Source organism: Neovison vison, chromosome 1, assembly GCF_020171115.1.
Source record: "Neovison vison isolate M4711 chromosome 1, ASM_NN_V1, whole genome shotgun sequence".
Classification (NCBI taxonomy): domain Eukaryota; kingdom Metazoa; phylum Chordata; class Mammalia; order Carnivora; family Mustelidae; genus Neogale; species Neogale vison.
This window is the reverse complement of record NC_058091.1, coordinates 142,802,539-142,824,856: the sequence shown is the minus strand read 5'-3', so window position 1 is coordinate 142,824,856 and position 22,318 is coordinate 142,802,539. Positions and strand designations below refer to the sequence as shown.

At 39.6% G+C, this 22,318-nt stretch overlaps 1 protein-coding gene across 3 annotated transcripts in view; it reads right to left on the bottom strand.

Moving 5' to 3' along the window:
• CDKAL1 (CDK5 regulatory subunit associated protein 1 like 1) overlaps window positions 1–22,318 on the bottom strand; it is a 633,148-nt gene that overhangs the window by 446,828 nt on the left and 164,002 nt on the right. For all 3 annotated transcript variants that reach the window (XM_044259756.1, XM_044259746.1, XM_044259765.1), the window contains 2 exons: window positions 18,285–18,381; window positions 580–628 (listed from right to left, as the gene is read on the bottom strand). In XM_044259756.1, the coding sequence (XP_044115691.1) occupies window positions 580–628; window positions 18,285–18,381 (146 nt within the window). The remainder of the gene's footprint in view (window positions 1–579; window positions 629–18,284; window positions 18,382–22,318) is intronic.

Sequence of the window (22,318 nt, the reverse complement as noted above, 5' to 3'; positions counted from 1 at the left end):
TGCATGAAACAGTCAAGGCCAAAATGTTAATCATTTTACATGTAAATAAATGTTAAGTGATATTTTTATAATATGGTTCACACAATACAGTAATTCCCCCTTCTTACCAGCCAGGGGATATGGTCCAAGACCCCCAGGGGATGCCTGAAACTATGCACAGATAGTACCAAATCCTATACGTATTGTGTTCTTCCCTATAAATACAAAGATACGATGAAGTTTAATTTATAAATTAGGCCCAGTAAGAGATTAACATCAATAACTAATAATAAACTAGATAAATTACAACCGTAGACTGCAAAAAAAGTTATGTGAATGTGGTCTCTCTCTCTCTCTCAAAATGTCTTATTGTCCTCTCCTCATGCTTCTTGTGATGATATGATGGGAAACGAGGTGACCGAGGTAGGCATTCTGACATAGGGTCAGGCCACTATTGACCTTCTGACGATAATTTAGAAGGAAGACCATCTGGTCCTGGACATCAGTCGACTGTGGCTCACTGTACCCAGAAAGCAAAAGTAGATAAGGAACAGGGGACCAACCACCATATACACTTGCTTATCCTACTTGGACGATTACCTTTAATCGTTTCCTCCACAACTTCTACCACTCGATCTATCTGTTGAACCTAAAAAGAAAACAAATTGTTAGACAAGCAATTGACATGGATGAGAAACATTAATTTGTATTTACCCTTCTGCCTGAGTCAGTGTATCACATTTTCTAAGCACACGAATGTAGGTTTTCTTTAATTAATGCATTGGGAGATATTATAAAAAATATTCTGTATTAATGTTTTGTGTTACAGTGAAGTATGAAATTACTAGTCTCCTGTCCTCCAATGATAAAGGAAGAAATCATAATACATTTAAATAAACTGCCTGGAGTTCTGGTAGCACAGACTATCAACATAAACTCAACACATCCTGAGATACAAACTGACATTTAATTAAAACATGTCTCTTCACACACACATTCTCTTCTTTTCATTCTTTAAGAAAAATGGCATGAAATGACAACCCACACAAAAGGACATGCTAGTATTAAGGAAACCTACCCCAAATTCTAGGCTTTATTATTCTAACCCGGAAGCCCCTTTTTAATGGATATTTACTGTGCGCTGGTCACTGCGCTCATGTCAATGGGAGACAGAGCCAAATAGTAACAGCTCCTATCCTAGACACCAGTGACTAAAGGAGAGCTCCCCAGGGTGCCATGGAAACACAGAGGAAAGGTAATAAATTGTGACTGAGTGATCTAGGAATGCTTCTCAGGGAACCAAAGGGGACTCTTGAGGGATAAACCAGATTAAGACAGGAGAAGCCCACTAAGGAGACTGAGTTAGAATGGCTAGGATGTAGAAGGAAAATGAAAAAAACAAAGGTTGTAGTGCAAGAAGCTAAGGGAAGAGAGAAAGTCGAAACAGAATGAGTCCTAAGTTTATCAACTTACTCATGCCTTAAAATCTTCAAATCATTGCTTTATTATAGAAGAAATACATGTTCATTGAAAAATTCAAACAAATTAAAAACATAAAAAGGAAATAAAGTAACTTGTATTATCGTACATCCTCTATTTCTACTCCTCAGATAGTATCATTCATAATCCCTTAATAAGTAGGTACCAGACATCTTCCAATGCAGAACATTTATATGTAGCTCTGCTCTGTCCTTTCTTACAAATTATGAGATAAATAGGTAGACAGATGAGAGGAAAGTAAAGACCTGCCTCTTTATTTTTTTCTATACAACATCAATACATAGAGGTCTACTTCATTTATTTCACTAGCTTCCTAGTACCTCCTGTATCGATAGACCATAATGCATTCACCCATTCCCCAACTGATAGACCCTTATTTTTAATCTTTCATTATCATACAACGATGCTGCAATGAACTCAACTAAGTAAAAACCTTTTATAAAAGTGCAGTGGCAAGTCTCTTTTAAATATTCCCTTGGCCTCACTGTGCTATGGGAAGTGAGGAAAAGACTTGTGAGAACACAATTGGATTCCATTCTACCTCTGACCACTCAGCCCAGCATAATAGTAGTAGCTGCACTAACTACTGAGAAACTGCCAAAGGAAAAGTAAATCTCTGTTGGATCATAGATCCCAAACAAACCCACCTCACTGGAACCACTGGAACCACTAGGTTCTGGTTTTATGAAGAGAATTCATGTGGCCTCCTTATAGACTGTGATCAAAGCCAGAAAAACAGGGTTCAAAGAGGAGGAAAGTACCCAATAGGGTCAAATGCGACAGAGATCATAAGTTCACATAAAGACTGGAATATAAATGCCTGATCCAACAATGAGGGAGTCGATGAGCTTAGGGGAAGAAGTGAGGTCACAGTAATGAATCATAACTAAGAAAATACAGTAAATAGAGCCTACTCCTACAGACAGATGGATGGAAAGGACAAGGAAAAGTTTCCCAGTGGAATGGGGATGAATAACCAAGATATCAGCTGAGGATACAAAACGGAGAATAAAAGTAGTACAATATGAGATAATCCAATGGTGGAACAAAAATAGCAAAGTGTTCCTATGTAGCTGGAGATCTAATAGCTCAAAGGGATCACTGCACCCAGTCTTACAACACACAGACTGGGAGGGAAGCAGTATTCCTAGAGAGTCAGAATTTCTCTGGAGAAGTTAACTACAGGCAGAGCAGTCAAAAAAATTACCAAGTTGGAGGCCAGCTAAAACTGTAATACTCTTAGAAGAAGATATTGTCATAAATGTAGGTGAACCTTAGGTTAGATGGTGATGTTTTAGATATTACACCAAAAACATAAACAATAAAAGAAAAAAGGTAAACTAAACACCATCAAAATTGAACACCATCAAAATTAAAACCTCTTAATACATCAAAGGACACCATTGAAAAAGTAACAAGACAACACAGAAAATGGGAGAACATTTTTGCAAATCATAAACATGGTATGACTCAGATTTGTATCTAAAATATGTAAGGAGCTCCTTTTAACTCAATAATAAAAAGACAAATCATTTAAAAATGGGGAAAAATGAGTGGCTTAGTTGGTTAAGCATCCAACTTTTGATTTCAGCTCAGGTCTTCATCTCAAGGTTGTGAGTTCCAGCCCTGCACTGGGCTCCACACTGGGCAAGGAGCCTACTTTTAAGAATGATAGAATAAAAATTAAAGTTAAAATGGGCAGGGGAACCTGGGTGGTTCAGTTAGTTAAACATCCAACTCTTGATTTTGGCTCAGCTGGTGATCTCAGAATTGTGGGATAGAGCCCAGCATTGGGATCTGGGCTCAGTATGGAGTCTGTTTGAGACTTTTTCTCTTTCCTTTTCCCTCTGCCCCTCCTCCTGCTCACACTCTCTCATACACACACACACACACACACACATACATACATACATATATACACTCATTCTCTCTCACTCTCTCTCGTTCTGTCTCTAAAATAAATAAATGAGATCTTTAAAAAAATGAAAATGGGCAAAGTCTATCTGAATAGGCACTTCACCAAGGAAGATACACAAATGTCCAATAAACATATGGAAAAAAATGTTCAATATCATTAGTCAACCAGGGAATGCAAATCAAAATCACAATGGAAGAATAGGGAGCTACTGTGTATTGGGTCTAGATTTTCAGTTTGTTAAAACAAAACATCCTGGAGGTTAATGGTGGTGATGGTTGCACAGCCGTGTGAAAGCACTGAAACACACCTAAAATTAATCAAAGTAGTAACTCTTATGTTATATATATTTTGCCATAATGAGATACTACTTCATACCCACTAGGACGGCTATAATCAAAAGGTGAGATGACAAGTGTAGGCAAAGATGCAGAGAAACTGGAATCGTCCTACACTACTAGTGGGAATGCAGTAAAATGGTGCAGCTGCTTTGGAAAATAGTCTGGAGGAGCCTCAAATAGTTCACAGAGTCACAGAACAATCCAGCAATTCCCATTGTAAGGATACACCCAAGAGAAAGAAAAACAGACGTCTACACAAGACCTTACAGACAAATGCTCATGGCAGCATTATTCAAAATAAGCAGAAGGTGGAACCTATTCAATTCTCATCAACTGATAAAGAATCAAAAGGTGGTACAGCCATGCAAGGAAATAATCATGATACCATCAAGGGGAACAGGAGCAAGAGTAGTCCCCCCTTATCCACGGTTTCATGTACCCGCAATCCGGAACCAGATGGTCCTCCCTCTTACATATACTTAGAAGGTCCACAGGCTAGTTTCACAGTGCCTACGTCACTTGCCTCATTTCATCCCATCACGTAGGTATTTTATCATCTCACATCATCACAATGAGAAGGATGAGTACAGTAGGATGATTAGAGTACATGAAGATATTTTGAGAGATAGACCACATCACATGTTACATTACATAATACATTACCTTCCATTATATTATAGCACGTGATTACAATAGTTCTATTTTATTAGTAGTAATTGCTGTTACTCTCTTACTTCACCTATTTCTAAATTAAACTTTAGCACGGGTGTGTACGTATGGGAAAAAAACACAATATATATAGGGTTCGGTACAATCCATGGTTTCTAGCATGCACTGTGATCTTGGAATACCTGGAATACATCCCCCACAGATAAAGGAAGGGGCTACTATATGCTGAAACAGTATGCTAACTGAAGCCAGACCAAAAAAAAAAAGTCAAATATTGTACGATCCCAGGTATATGAAATGGCCAGAACAGGTCAATCTTCAACGACAAAGTAGATTGGTGACTGCCTGAGGGCAACGCAGCAAAAGAAATGAAAGAAACTGCCGGGGAGTGCTGAGTTTCTTTTTGGAAGGATGAAAAAATTCTACAATTGACTGTGGTGATTATGGCATAATTCTGAATATATTAAAAACCATTAGATTACACACATTATGTGAGGTCACTGTATTGTATGTGAATTACATCTCAAAAAAGCGGTTATTTCAAAAATAATAATATGGGCCACCTAGGTGGCGCAGTCAGTTAAGCCTCCGTCTCCTGGTTTCAGCTCAGGTCCTAAACGCAAGGTCATGAGATCGAGCCCCATACCAGGCTCAGCACTCGGCTCAGAGTCTGCTCAGACTCCTTCCCCTTCTCCCTTTCTCCCTGCCCCCCGCACTCTAGCTCTCTAAAATAAGTAAATCCTTTAAAAATAATAATAATTATACAGGTTGGAGGTACTCAAATGTTCTAATGCTAAGCTAATGAAACTCAAGGAAAAACGAAGGAAATATTCCAAATTAAAGGAGCCTAAAGAAACCTGAGAACTGAATGCAACTTGGCGTCTGGATTCTTTCTTCCCCAAAGAAGAGGGACATTATTAGAGAACAGCTGACAAGAGCTGAATAAGGTCTGCATGCTAACTTATAGAAGTGTATCTTTGCTATAAAGTTATACTATAGTAGCACACAAAAAAATCCTTGTTTTTGAAATATGTATATATTCAGAAGTAAAGGGACACATGTTTTCATCTTACCCTCCAAAGGATCAGCAAAAAAAGTGTGTGTGTGTGTGTATACATACATAAGAATTATAAGCAAATTTGGTAAAACAGAAACATTTGAGGAATTGGGGTAAAGGGTATATGGTAATTCCTTTTGTTTGCAACTTCCCTGTGAAGGTGAAATTATGTCAAAATAAAAGTTTAAAAACGTGTGTGTGTGTGTATATATGTATGTGTTGAAGAAATAAAGAGATTTTCTTTTATACTGATGGTCATACAGAAAAAAATATATCCTAATTTTTAAAGTACTGATTACATTTGCTTTGTGGTAGAAAAATCGATGTTTCCCAGACATAAGTTAATCGCTGGGTGGTGGTGTGGAGGACCTCTAGGACTTTAAGAAGTATCTACCAAATATTAAAACAAAGGAAAAAAAACAGCATTTGATTACAAACATGCAAAGGGATGGTTCAGTGAATGACCTAAAGAAAATACTGTGCTGTGTCCATTTCTAGTAAGGAGGATACTGGAGGAAGTAGTTGGAGAAAAAGAAAGAAAGGGAAGCAGAGAAGGATGGCGGAGAAGAGTCAGGAGATGGGGAGTTAGAGGAAGAGGGCAGTTAGAAGGCAAAAAAAGCCCAAGCAGGAGGCAGGGAGAGAAGAAAAAACAATCACAAGAGAACAAACTCAAGATTCACACACAGTAATGAAGAATATATTGAATTCATTCTGGAGAGAAAAGGAAAGCTGTTCTTAATTAATACTATAAATTGTAGCCCTGAATACACAAGAGCTTAGTTTCTGGCATCTAATTCAAATAAAATAAATAAAACAGTATCTTGTGTCCTTCAGGCACTTGGTTATAAATATACAGGAAAAAAAAAAGGCTTGCAGCATGTATGTACTGACTCCATATGTTCTCGACAAGGAAGAAAGGAGTCCGTGAACAAACAATTCATAAATAACATTAATGAGTCACTCTGCTGCAGAACTTTTAAAAGAAATCCATAAAGATATTTTATTCGGCTATTACGAACTACTCCGAATTTATAACTCGACACATACTGAAGAAACAAACCTATACCCAGTCACCTAAAGCGAGTACAAGGGCTGTTCTGAAACGTCGTGAGAGGTTGGAGCAGTGCTACCCCAGACCGTTCCGCAGGGATGGAGATGAGCACAGGCCGAGCCGGGCAGCACGGCGGCCGCGCACCCCACGCGGCTCCTGCGTACTGGAAATGTGGCTACGGAGACGGAGAAGCTAACCTCTAATTTTGATTAATTTATATAGTTCCGCGCAGCTCCTGGCAACCACAGGTTTAGGGTATGGCTACGACAGCCCCCCCCAGCTCGTGGCAATCGGTGACGGCAGCTCTAGGAAACCTACGCACACCTCAGGCACAATCTGGCCAACTGGGGTAACAAAGAAGTCTGCATTAGGGTGCATTTGGAAGTACCTCTTTTTTCTGAGCGATCGGCACCACTGCGTGACCAGTGGAGACACAGGGAAAGCTAACATTCCCTGAGCAATTACTCCGTCCCAGGCTCCGTGCTAATACAGCACCTGCATTGTCACATTTAATCCTCACGACATTCCCAGGCAGCCGACAGCACCGTGACTTCCGAGGCTAAGGGAACCGAGGCACAAGGACGTCCAGCTAACGGCTCACCAAGGATTTTTAGTGATCTTACCGAGGAATGGCACATGGGTGGTACACTTCATGAATTTTCCTTTTCTACACGCGTGGAGGTCATTCCTAAATGATCACAGAATGCGATCCAACCAAACCAGGACTTTCAAGAGACCCCGGTAACAGCTATTCCCCCAGACCTTCCCCCACAGATCACCCCTGGCATGCACGTATACCCTTGACAAACGTCTGTTAAGCGCCAACAAAGCACAAAGCACTGTTCTGGGGACATAATGGTGGAAAATACAAAGGCCCTGCTTCAGGGGGCCTTCCATTCTAATGGAGGAGGGGGAAAACCATGCAAATAACTGAAATGTTCATTTCTGGTCATGACGAATGCCGTGAAGAAAATCAAGTGTGCAAGAGGCCAGAGGTGGAGAGGGCAATTTCGCTACAGTGGTCCGCAAGAGCCCCTGAACAGGCAGCGTCAATCCTGGGACCTGAACCCTAAGACAAGCATCAGCGTGAAGCTCCAGGGGCCGGAACAGAAGGGATGGTGAATGAGGGACACAGCAACTGGAGAGGAGGTCAGATGATCAGAGGAGGGAGATTAGGTGAGACACTGTACCTCTTGCTGTGCTGTTCAGATGCTATTACACCCACCCAAGGGAGCCAGAACTCTTAGTTAACAGAACTATTTCAACAGCGCGGCTCAGGGTAATGCTATTGAAAATGTACACAGACTACTGTTCACCTGCGTTTCTCTACTATTTGGTCTGAGTCTTTTTCTACTTGCATACATCTAGCTGGGGTTTTACTATTTCTAGACCTCATCCCAAGACACCTCAAATCCTTTTGCAAGAGAGGTTAATACATTATAGGTACACATTAATACAGATCCAAAGGAATTCTTTCATGGGCTCTCCTAATTCTGATTGTATGTAAATAGGGCAACCTGTCTTTACCATTCTAATTAAGAAATATCAGACCAAAACCTCAAAACCACCTAAAACTCCATCAACCTTTAAAAAAAAAAAAAAAAAGTCTTTCTATCTATCTCTGTTAAAAACTATGCTATATAAAGTCTTTCCCTCAAATGTAGGTCTAAACTTTTCACTAGAACCATAATGGGAGTTTAATTCAATAATCAGTACCTGATAAGTTAAAGTTCAATATCGACTTCTCTGCAAAAAAGTAAGACATTTTTCTCTCTAAAATTTTTTCTCCGAGCTGTGAAGGAAAGCCGCTACTTCTATACATGGTGTTGTAAGAGAGCTCAATGTCCCAATCTCTAAAATCTGAGGAAGCCATAGCAGTCACTAAGCTAACCTTACTACAGAAAAAACACTGAATTCACTAGTCTATAAACAAGTTAGCTCATGAAGTACATAAAAGAATACTGGATGCTACACGTGGTTTAACTTCTTGAACAAAACCTCATTTCCCAGCATAGTTTTATCTCCTTTCCTCTCTTCACTGAGAAAAATTCTTTCCCAATGGTAGGAGCAGCCCTTTCTCCAAAAATTACATGGCACACGTTCCACATATCACTAAAAGCTTATTTACTACCTGAATGGTACCAGTGAGTGACGAACATTCGGTGAGAGATGAGATTTACTGATTGACAGGTAAGGCCAGGCTAGAGGGATACCAAGAAAAATGAGTACCCATACTGGAAACTTTCTCCTCTTAAATCCGGTTAAAATACCTGTGAAACTTTCTGTAGTGGGAAAAAAAAACAACAACTCTTTCAGCAATTGTACCAAAACTCAACATTTGCTAAGCACAAGTGCACAAAGACACATTTTGGGGACATTGGAATATGATAACCCTATTAAATAAGAGGACAATATTACAAAGTAAAAAAATGACTTTTAAAGTGACACTGAAGTTAAAAAGAGATAAAAGAATCAAAACACAAATGCACATGAGAGATGTAGAACATCAGGTAATAAATAATGCTCTCTCAGGCAAGATATTCAAGTCCTAAGCCCCAGAACCTGTGACTGTGTCCCCTTCCCTAGCAAACAGACCTCACTGATGTGATGAGACTCACCTGGATTCTCTAGATGGGCCCAACCCACTCACATGAGTTCTTAAAGGTAAGTGTCCCCTGTGTGGGACAGAGAGAGACACACTGATGAAAAGGTCTGAGAGAGCACCACTGGCTTTAAACATGGAATAATGGGCCCCAAGCCACAGAATGCGTGTGGCCTCTAAGGCTGCAAAAGGCAACAAGAAAGCCTCTCTCGCAGAGCCTCCAGAAAGAACACAGCCCTGTCAACACCTTGATCTTAGTCCAATAAAACCCATGTCCCACTTCTGGTCTCCAGAACTGTAAAATAACAAATATGTGCTGTGTATTTACTGTGTATTGGGTATAAGCAACTATATTTGTGGCAATTCATTACCTATCTGGCATACAAAACTGATGCATTAATTAAGAAACCAACATATGGGGGCCTCAGCACCATGAAACAGGAAAAGAGAAATTTAAAAACAAACGCTCTGGGAAAAACAGAACAACATGAAAAAAAGTAAGTTAAATGAATACCTTATATTTAACATTCACTCAACAAATACTTACTGAGCCCGACACCATACTGAGCACTGAAAGTCATGTAAAATATCTAAACATGTAAAATAATAAACAACAAAGTCCTTGGCTTTAAAGGAGTGTCCATCAGAGTACATTGTAAATAAACTGAGAAGTTGAATTAATCCTTTTCATACAAAAAAAAAAAAAAAAAAGGTTTAAAACAGAGAGAGAGAAATGCATACTTTATCAGACCTGCTCTGGGTTCCTGAGAATATAAGTTTTAAGTCTGGAAACCACAGAAGAATCTCATTGCTGACTCATCACTCCCCTGCCCCAAATTTCCGAGTTTCTAATATCACAAAATTTTAAAAAGGCAATGAAAAGTGATAAAAATCTTTTCCCCATCTTAAAAATAGGTTGATTTCCTACTGTTTGGTTGCAGGAGTCCTTTACGTATTCTGGATATAAAGTGTTTGGGAGATAATGTGTTTTACAACTCTTTTCCCCCTAGTCTGTGGCCTGCCTTTTTCATTTCCTTCAGAGTATCTTTTGAGAAGCAAAAATACTTAACTTTGATGAAATCCACTTTGTCAACTTCTTTTCTTTCATGTCATAAGAAACAGGGGTGTGTGTGTGTGTGTGTGTCGGTGTGTGTCGGTGTGTGTGTGTGTGTACTGTCTCCTAAGAAAGTTTCCTAACTCAACATCACCAAAAGAAAGGGGAAGGTGGTAGAAGATTTGAACACTTTACCAAAGATCTATCGATGGCAAATATTCGCATGAAAACGCACCGAACATCACCAGTCAAGAGAGAAAAGCGAATTAAAAACTACAGAGAGCTCTCACTACACAGCTAGGACAAGTGCTGAGGTGACAATACTGGCCGTAAGAACTTTTGGTGCGGACGCAAAGCAACTGGAACAGCTGGTGCAAAACAAGATGGTGTCGCTGTTCTGGAAAACACTCTGGCAGTTTCTTAAAAGGCTGAGCAGATGTTTACCACATGACTAGAGGCAATACCACTCCTGGGTACTGACCCAAGAGAACACAGACACGAATCCACACAAAGATCTACACGTGAATGCTTACAGGAGCTTGAGCCATAAGAGCCCAAGATCGTAAGCAACACAAATTTCTAATCACCTGGTGAACAGATAATCTGTGGCGCTAAAATGAAATATTTTTTTTAGGGACAAATGAAATAATTCTAGGCAATAAGCAGTAATGAACTATTAATAATCACAACATGGATAAAAACTGAATGCATTAGGCTAAATAAAAAAAAAAAAAAAAGCAAGAAGTAACATTACTATAACATTCCGAAAATGGCAAAACCGTAAGGACAGAAATCAGAACTGCAGTTGCCAAGGACTGTGGGAATTTGTGTCTGGCAGGGCGCGGGGGAGGGACAAGGGAGGGTTCAACTACAACAGGACACAAGGAACTTTCTGGTGTAATGGAAACGGTCTCTCTTAACTGTTACTGTGCTTATATAATAGTGTACATTTGTCAAAATTCATCAAGGATAAATTTCTTTATTAATTATGCCTCAATAAACCTGCATTAAAGTAAAAAAAAGGATCAGTACAACTAACGTACAAGAAAATATTTAACAAAAAATGAGTACAGGGCATGGATCACACTGCTTCTAATGGTCAGTTTTCCAGGCTATGCGACGCCCCCCATCTCTCTCCCTGTCCTGCTGGGTCCCCCGTAAGCATTCCATGCGCTGCAAACTCCTCCCCTCATACTAGCTTATTCTTACCCCTCGCCGGCATTGCTCCAAACTACACATCTTAAACCCACCCCTCCAGATTACACTTAGGTCAGGACACAAGCCTCGCCATTCCTCTCCCTTCCAGGTGCCCTGGCCCACAGGTACTTTTCTTTAGATATGCTGTTGCTTCTGCTGAAAGCCTTTCCTCCTCTCTCCATCAAACCACTACTCAGGCTTTCAAGCGCAAGTCCAGGACGGTGTCACCCTCGGTGTGCCCACAGGACTTTGTCCCTCTGCACATTTATCCATGGTTATTGGTGGCTCTCTTCAGATTTCATGGTTTTTAGGGAAAGGACATTTTATTCAGCTCTGTGTCTCTAGCAAACACTTCCTGTCCCAGGCACAGAGGTGTGCTCAATGCTCATTCTATTCTAGTCTAGTCTATTCATTCTATTCTATTAGCAAGTGAATGAAATAAAAATTAAAATAATAGTAATAATAAAGCTAAAAATTAACAAGTCAGGAAATGATAGATGCTCCCGAGGATGCAGAGAAAGGGGAATCCTCCTACACTGTTGGTGGGAATGCAAGCTGGTGCAGCCACTCTGGAAAACAGCATGGAGGTTCCTCAAAATGTTGAAAACAGAGCTACCCTATGACCCAGCAATCACATTACTGGGTATTTACCCTAAAGATACAAATGTAGTGACCCCAAGGGGCACATGAACCCAAATGTTTATAGCAGCAATGTCCACAATAGCCGAACTATGGAAAGAACCTAGATGTCCATCAATAGATGAATGGATCAAGAAGATGTGGTATATATATACAATGGAACACTATGTAGCCATCAAGAGAAATGAAATCTTGCCATTTGCAACAACATGGATGAAACTAGAGGGTATTATGCTTAGTGAAATAAGTCAATCGGAAAAAGACAACTATCATATGATCTCCCTGATATGAGCAAGTGGAGATGCAACATGAGGGGTTTGGGGGTAGGAAAAGAATAAATGAAACAAGATGGGATTGGGAGGGAGACAAACCATAAGAGACTCTTAACATCATAAAACAAACTGAGGGTGGCGGGGGGGGCGGGAGAGGGAGAGGGTAGTTGGATTATGGACATTGGGGAGGGTATGTGCTATGGTGAGTGCTGTAAAGTGTGTAAACCTGGCAATTCACAGACCTGTACCCTTGGGGCTAATAGTACATTATATGTTTATAAAAAATTTTAATTATAAAAATAATAATAATAATAATAATAAAGCTAATAAAGAGAGAACACTTACTATCTGCCAGGCACCATGCTAGCCATGTAACATGTATTAACTGATTTAACCCTTACAAAACTCCGAGTTAGGTTCTATTACTATCACCCATCCAAAAAGGAAGAAACTGAGGCAGAGAGAGGTTAAGTGACTCGTATAAGGCCACACAGCTAATACATTGTGCCTCAGGGATATGAACCTGTGCAGTCTAGTTCCCGAATCCATGATCTTAACTACTACGATACACTACTTTCTACTCTATTTTATACTTGAATAACTGAAGAATGTGTATACATACAGGTTAAATTAGAAAAGACCACAAAAGAACTAACAACGTTATCTAAGAAGGTACAAACATCAGTCATTCTGTTAAGATAGTGCCTTTTTGACAATTACAGGTTAAAAAAAAAAAAAAAGGTAATATAACAAAATGACATATGGGAAGCCATGAAGTAGAGACAAACAAAACACATTTCTCAAGCTTTGTCCTCAATATCAAAGCCAGGATTACTGCGACATTGTTCCTCTTCATGAATTCATTTGCCTTTTACAATATATAACAGAAATCTCAAATATAGCCTCTTGCAAGTGCTACTTTCTTTATACACATAATTTCCAAAATTAAAGTGTCCCCATTTGAAATATCCGCCATGCTGCTTGACTTTTCACCATGAGGGCAGCCTGCCTAAGATGTTCAAACCACTGTAAATCAACCTGGTTGATAGTCCCTGAGATAAGCGGACACCTGTGGTAAGCATCACTGTTCAGCTCTCCCAAGAAAGCGGTGCACCTGCCTGCAGGGCTCACAGCTGGCAAATCAGGAAGTTCTCTCATTTACAAATTTTTTGACATTAAATTATATATTCTGCTGTGAACTGCATGTTTTCAAATGTTGTAACCTGTGTATTAATTCCGTTTATTTAGGATTTCTAGAGTATACAATCGCAAAGATGAGTCTAATGAATCAAAAAGATCAAGTTCAAATGCTGTCCTTGTTTAGTAATTAGCACATAAAATCAACATAAAATGTACAATTTAGTAAGCATGCTTTCCTAAACAGAGTATAAACCAACCTTCCTACTAAATGTCACGCATATTAATGATGACTCCTACAATAACGGAGAAATAACACTACCTTACAAAGAACTGAAGCAAGTAAATATTATCTCACCTACCTATCCCCAACACCACTTCTAACTGGTAGACACAAAGTATATTTTCTCAAAATATACCTCAGCCTTCAGAGGAGATTCCCAACTACCCAATCTTCCTCTGGTCTTAGGGACCCATCCCACCACACTCTCTAGGACGAGGGATGTTCTAGGCTTAAATCAGGTATCACTAAGAACTGGAATGTAACCTCTGTGAGGACAGGGCTCTTGGATGATCTGATATACTGGCATGTTTCCTTTCCGGCACCTGGCAGCTACCACCTAACAGGTCTTCAGAAAGTTCTTATTAAGGGGGAAAGGACTGGCAGCCCAGGGATGTGAAGATAGGCTTTCTGAGTCCCAAAGTCTACTCTTCTTTTTTTCTACCAGACTTTAACAGAGAGCATCATGCTTTCTGGTTGACTCATCTAAAAGAAATTTTCCTGCCAATAAAGCTGAAGAGAAGGAAAGAAACATTGGAAAGTAGAGTCACAAGATCTTGGACCCACCTACAGCTAGACACAGAGTAACCAAAGTAAACAAATAACAGCAATGACTTTAAAAAAATGACACTGCATGAAAACTCTTTCCAAGTGGGATGGTTAACCGTAACTATTTGCCCCAAGAGACATGAAATTTTTCACTGTGAGCTAAAATGTTTCAAGATCCTGAAAAAAATTAAAAAGGTCCTGATTCTATATGAGTTACCTATAAATACATGTGTTCTGGATATTAGATAAAATTTCATTTAATCAGTCTAGGAAAGAAGTTTTGGTTGCAAAAAGTCTTTTTTTATCGAAGACAGGGGTGTTGTTAAATCTTTTCTCCCTCTTCTCCCAATGTAAAAAAATTCAACATTTTTGTGCTCCAGAATGGGGAAAGTGTAGAGGTTACTGCTACCAAAGCCAGTTCTTCTGGACCCAGAGGCGGGTAGGTTTTGATATTCTGTTATTTTCTTTTCATTCACCACCACACAAATAATATTAATTACAACTAGATAATACCAGAAGACAGTAGGAGAGATGATAATAAAATGCCCAGGGGTCTGACAACTGACCGCTGTGTGCCCTCACTACACTGCGCTCTCTCATTATGAAAACAAATTAAACGTCCCATTTCTAAAGGCTGCTACTGATGGAAATTCACATTACAATGGTAGTATTATCCTGCTAAATTATGAAGAATCTTCTTTTTTAAACACTTGTGCCATGAATACCTGCAAACATGGGGACAATATGTCTTTTTAACTCAGGTGTGCACTAAGTAGCTTCTCAGCCACTAATCCCCACCTTTTTATTTCAGTCACTTGGTCAAAAGAATCGACACAGCCTCCCTGTACTGTGGGGTGACATGAACAAATCCTGGCAGATGGCAAAAGCACAGAATGCAGTTACATGGGTTCTTTCTTCCACCTCTATTAAAGCCCTGTGGCACACTTATTCTGTGAGGGGAATTTTGTGAGGGAGTAACAGTTTTCACTCCATCTATTAAAAAAAACTGCAGTACAACCCCTAAAACTAGTTTCCTAGATCAATGAATTTAAACATCACTGTATTTCTTTTCACACTTCACAACTTTTTTCTTTGTCTAAATCTATATAATGCATTTCTTTATTTCAGTTAAACTCACTGTATTTCAGAAGGTTTCTGTTTTTGTAGCAATTCTAACAATTATCTTCAGAAACAGGTCTTTTCAGATACCAGTCATAGATGCATTTGGTTTCCTACTGCAGATTTTTTAAATTTCAGGTTCTGTGGACATAACTTTTAAATATAAAGAGTCAGTAATGATAAATGTTATATAGCTACCACAGAAACAATTGCTCTATAAAATGATGATTACAAAGAATAATCCTATATTTTAATAATAATACTAACTGCTCATATATAATTAGATTACAAATCAAACACTGTTACAAACAGTGTGATTTCGCTTTTGGAAACTTTTCACAACATACTGATTTGAAATTAAAATAAAAAGTCATTTATGGGGGGCACCTGGCTGGCTCAGCTACAAAAGCATATGACTCTTGGTCTCAGGGTTGTGAATTCAAGCCCCATATTGGGTGTAGTGATTATATTAAAAAACAAACAAACAAACAAACAAACAAAAAACACCACAATGGGGGAAAAAAAGGCTGCAAGGAATCAGCGAAGTTATAATTACCATGTTTCAGTGATGGAACTATGAATATTCTTTCTATTTCCATTTTTAAATATGTGAGCTTAAATTATTTCTACAATTATAAAGAAGCAAAATACATACATCTAAAGAATTTTAGTGGTAATTAAGTGAGATTCAATGACAGAACAAAAAGGGTGCTAGACTAAATGGGGCGGGGGGGGTGTTATTTGCCAAAGCCACAGTTTCATATCATCGCTGAAAATGGTCTTCCCCATCAGCAGCACTGAGCACGCTCCCTTAGAATCTCCCCTACACTCTAACATACACTGAGCTCTTCACTGCACACAGTGGAGCTCAGGAAACTGTTACAATAACGTACACAGAGAAGAGGCTTTGCCAGAATAAAGAAATTATCCTTTTCCAGTAACTGAACTCCTAGAGATGAAATTTAAGACAAATCCTATGCTTTTGCCATATTCCATCCTCAAACAGAATTCTAACGAGTTTCCTGTTTCCCTAACACAGCAGGACTATGTTTATGGAGAAAGATGGTCTCACATGAGCAGATAACTCAGGAGTCCATATTCATGTCATTCCTTAAACCAAGAGAAATCAAGAAGTAAACAGACAAATGTGAAAACAAACTAAACTTCTCAAACATTCAGATTCTGTTTAACATGAGAATATTTGTTCAAAGATTATTAAATTTGCTATTGGGGCAAGGATTTGACAGCAGAAAACAAGGTCATTACACTGAGAATACAGTATTAAAAGCTGTCGATGGCAGGGCACCCAGCTGGCTCAGTCAGTATAGTGTAGGACTCCTGATCTCAGGGTTGTAAATTTAAGCCCCACACTGGATACAGACACTACTTTAAAAAAATAAATAAAAATTAAAAATAAAAAAAAAAAAAAGTTGTCAACAGTACTGTTGTATATCAAATAAGGAAAAACCCAATAAATCTTATTCCAGATGCCAATTATTCATATTACTTTTCTATGACTGTACTCTGTTATATCATTAAGATTTGTTTTTTTTTTGTTTTTTGTTTTTTAATTAACAAAGTCTTTTTTTAAAAGAGGATTCCTGGGACATCTGAGTGGCTCAGTCAGTTAAGCTTCTGCCTTTGGCTCAGGCCATGATCTCAGGGTCCTGGGATCAAGTCCCACATCCGGCTCCCTGCTCAGCCAGGAGGCTGCTTCTTCTCCCTCTCCTGCTCCCTGTGCTTGTGTTCCCTTTCTCTCTCTGTCAAAAAATTAATAACATCTTTTTTAAAAAATAAAATAAAATATAAATAAATGAGGATTCCTGGGCGTACTGAGCACAGCCCTAGAAGAATGGCGGAAAGAAGGAAGTGCCACCACGTGGCCAACAGTGACTGAATGCCAACGACCTTTGAGCATTTTGTGAATAAGACCAGTAACAGGCAGCAAGTCTCCTGACTTCATGAGGCCAAGAGCAGGAAGATTCTTTCCTTCAGTCAGTCACTGAACACTGAGTGCCTACTGGATGCCCAGCATCACGGGAAAGGTTGGAGAAACTCGGTCAGCTTCAAAAAGACTGAAAGTGGTCACTGTGAAGATAGTGATGTAAGCAGAAAGGTGGCCTTTATCATAAAATTAGATAAGTGAATGTAAAATCATAATGCTGTGAGCTGCTGAGAGGGCAGATGACCGGTAAGCACAGTGGGTACAAGGAACCGAGGCACAGGAGGACAGGAAGACGCGTGGAGTGGTCAGAGAGGCTTTACAGAGCGGCTAACACTGGAGGGTGACCCGGGGGATGAACGTAAGGGAAGGGGCACGTTCCCCAAACAGGCACCTGTGTAGTGAGGAGATGATAAGGAGTTCGGTGGGATGGGAAAATTACAATCGTACGGCAAGAAATGGTGCTGGACAGGCAGACAAAGGCTGGGTATCAGGAAGGGACTTAAATTCCGTATGGCTTTTTATTGCGCTTGGTATTTTTTTTTCCTTAAGGAGAGAATCAAGAATATAATTTTGTGGGCGCCAGGGTGGCTCAGTTGGTTGAGCGACTGCCTTCGGCTCAGGTCATGGTCCCAGGGTCCTGGGATCGAGTCCCGCATAAAATCCCTCCATGGGGAGTCTGCTCCCTCTGATCTTCTCCCCTTTCATGCTCTCTCTCACTGTCTCTCAAATAAATAAATAAATAAATAAATAAATAAATAAAATCTTTAAAAAAAAAAAAAAAAGAATATATTTTTGTGCCAAGGTGAAAAATTTAGAGACGTGAAAATTTCAGCAGCAACGGGGCCAGTATGTTGAGGAGAGATCATCGGAAGTCTAACCTAGCTTGTAAGCAACACAGAAAAAGCAAATCAAATGTGGACCTAGGATGTGTTTCGACAGCCCAAAATGTTCTTTTGTCCCCTTCGGGTTCGAGCTTACCCCTATGATGCTCAGTCCTTTAAGATAGTCCTGCCGAGGCTGGGCTTGAGGAACACATCCAGCTAGCACTATCTTCTTGTTCTCCTCTTGAGCTTTTCTGAAAGATTGAAGAGAAAACAGTGTGATTCTTTGCTCACAAGTATACCCTTGGAAACTGATGTTAGTGCGTACAAGTTGTCCAAATCCTAAGAAGACCTTCTATCATGAAACTGGGTTTTCTTACAACTGCACAAAGAAAACATATTGTATTAAGACCCCTGCACTATGCCTCTACTGGTCATACCACCAGAGAATACAACAGCCATCCAACCTGACCATGTCTTTTGTTATCAGCCCGTTACAAAACCAAAGAACTTACTCATACAGAATTCTCAAGGACGTAAGTCATGCTTAAAAGCTACTTTCTATTGAAGGACATCTTAGCTCCTTCCACAGTTTGGCTATGGAGGATAAAGAAGATGTGGTTCATGCATACAGGAGAACATTACCCAACTGTCAGAGCAAATGCCCACCGTTTGCATCGACATGGATGGAACTGGAGGGGATTATGCTGAGTGAAACAAGTCGGGCAGAAAAAGACAAGTATCACAGGGTTCACTAATATGTGGAACATAAGGAATAACGTGGAGGACCACAGGGGAAGGGAAGGAAACTGAATGGGAAGAAATCAGAGAGGAAGACAGACCATGAGAGACTCTGGACTCCGGGAAACAAACTCAGGGTTACAGAAGGGAGGGAGTGGGGGGATGGGGTAGCCGGGTGATGGGCATTAAGGACGGCATGTGTGGTGATGAGCACTGGGTGTTATACACAATGAATGAATCACTGACCACTACGTCAGAAGCTAATGATGTCCTATACGTTGGCTAACTGAACATAATTTCTTAAAAAGCCACTTTCTAGACAGACAAGTTACCCATTCAAATAAGTTATTTTAAATAGTAATGAAAATGTACCTAAAACTCATTCTGTGACTTCCCAGTGCTTTGACCAACATTAAAGTAAATATATACTTTTAAACACTGAACAGAGGTTTAAAAAAATAGAAGGTATAATATCCCCTCTATGCTGGGAATTCACACAACTCCCCAGTTGTGCTCCCCAGAGACTGATGCTTAAGCTCATAGGGTGCTTATGCTAACTTTCAGCCCAGCCCTCACATGTGCAAGCATGATGTGTAACTGGACCTGTGTTCAGTACTTACACATAAAGTGCTTCACGTGCTTTACAAATACATCTTGTAAACTTCTTTTCCCGTCTTTACCTACAGATCATTCTCATCCTTTTTACCCATTACAATGTGGATATACTATAGTTTAATGATTCTTGTTCTCATAGGCATTTAGGTTGTTTATAAACAATCTTTCACATTTCAAATGATTTTACAACGAGCATGCATGTACACACATATATGTACACCTACACACATACATGTATGTATATACACACATGTGTACATATATATGTGGATGGATGGATATCTTTGAATATTTGAGAGAGTGTTTCTGGATTACGGAAAATTCGATGTGAAATCTATGCTAAGATGTCTAATTATTTCTCTAGCATAAATGCTAAGAAGTAGAAATGCCGATCCAAAGGTGTACCGGGCTGGTTATTTAGCCCATCTTTACTTAGGAGGGGCTGGGATAGATTTTAGGCATTGCTCATTCATCACGCATATGTGTATACAGCAAACACTGACCGTGTGCTATTACACAGAGGTCAACCAAGCAGAGCTGGTATCTTTTTCTAGAAACTCTTCACATCCTTTGCCCATTTTAAAATGAAATTCAGAAGTCTTCCATTCTTTTTCAAGTATGTGGGCTTTGGGGTACAGTGCTTTGTTTCCTTTGTTTGTTTCTCTGGATGCTCGGTTCTAGGCTTTATGCACCATACTGTGTCGCTGGCCCCACCAGCCATCTTGATCTTTCTAAAACCAACTGAAGTTAAGGGTATCAGCACCCCAGTTTCGGGACATGTAACTCTTAGAACATACCACCAAGAAGTGAAAAGTTTCTACCCCTGGCACGCTCTTGTTTTTTTCAACCTTTTCAAGAGTACAAACTCAGAACTAGAGGCCAAAAAAACCCCTAGGATTAACAGAACTAGCTATTTGTGATCGACAGCCACATCAAAACTTTCTGGAAAGTATGCAGAGAGCAATTAAACAGTAAGTAGAGAATAAAACATTATTTTAATATCATCTGTGTTTCATTTCAAAACTTATTAGAGAGCTTTGGTATGATTCTTCCATTTGGAATCGGGGAGGGGGGGAAGAAACTTGTTAATGGAATAAAAAAAAAAATCTGAGTTTGATAGATTGCTTTACACATCCAAGAGAATTACTGCCTGGCTCTACCACCTGGTTTTACTTTTTTATCCGTGCCGTGCACATCACTACACACAAACAGCTTTCTTCTAGTAAACGTGAAACACCTTATCAAACAACAACAGATTTTTTTCCATTTACAGTAACAATCTATATGAGGAAGTAACATCTGGTTTCCTCAAGACTTTTAACTGTAACACCTAGAATCACCTAGAATCAGAGCAAACATCCAAGGGAGTCTGTAAGGTCACCAAGAGTTACATGCAAATTAAAAGGCCTCCCTCCCATAATGTGACTCAATTACTTAATTATTAAGCACATCGAAGACATGATGTTGAGAGCTGAAGGGAACACAGTGAGGAAGAAGATACACACTCGGTGCTCTACAAGCTCATGGTTTATAATGGATGAGATGTAAAAGAACATAAACAACACAGCAGCAAATACAACGCCCCCCATGACAGAAAGCTGCACAGGCGACATACACATCATGGACAAAAAGGAATACGCACACAGAAAAAGACAGTACGAGGATCCCAAATAAACTCCTGCAGTAGTAGGAGAATGTGGGACAGACGGCAGAGAAAGCACCAGGCAGCTGTTCCAGCATGGACAAAGACAAGAAGGTAAAAAGTAGGAGGAAAGTATTATACTGCAGAATTCCTATTTTAGGGAGACTAGTAAAGCTTCTATTATGGAAGGAGACTTAAGAAAGAGGCTGGAGAGTTTCTGTTTAAGTTGGGAAGTTAATGGGCAATGGGGAAGTGTCTGGTGGCAGCGTGGACACAGAGTGGAACCAAACTTTAAGACACTGCTGGCAAGATACAAAAGGAAACACAAGGGGGAAAGAAACAAAGAGATGAGGAAATTCATAGAATGCTCTAGGCAGGGATGTGGTGACTGAAGGCATGGGGAAGATCCAAAAAAGGAAAGATTAAAGGAAAGGAAATTAGTTCTCTTGCTAGAATATACCTGAGGAAAACCCCAAGGAAGAATCAAAGTCTAAAAGGAATCAGCAAACGTCTTCTATAAAGAGCTACATGGTAAATAGTCTAGGTTTTGCCACTCACAGGTCCTCTGTTGGAAAAGTCTTAACTCTGCCACCTTAATGCAAAACAAACCATACATACTGTGTGTGTGTGTGTGTGTGTGTGTGTGTGTTCCAATGAAGCATTTACAAAAATAGACGCAGGTGAGATTTGGCTCAAGGAAGCAACTGGCTGAGTCCTGAGATAGAAGGCAACAAATTCACAAAGGCCACACTAAATCCAAGGTTCCACTACTGCCCATCCAGTTTCTGGAAATTCAAGTCACCAGCAAGAAACGAAGTTGGGGGAGATTTTCACAACGTATTCTAACGTGACCGTTGAAACAGTAGATAGAACAGAGACTAAAGGTGTGGAGGGAATCCGACTGAGTACAAAACGTTAAGGTTCTTTAGAGATGTAGACACACTTCCACAGAATAAAAATATTAGTGTGTAAAATGAAAAGGAGATAATATCACCACTGACAACCGTACCTCAACAACAACAGCAATCATGGCTAACACTTAAAAGGCATTTCGTCAAGTTAACCATTACACCGTTAGCTATATTTAAAAACAGTGCAGCCTATACGTGTGACAATCCAGGGAAAATCTTCTCGTGACATTATAAACACTAAATCAGGTCATAGAACAGTCCAAGGCTGATTTTAAGGGAGTA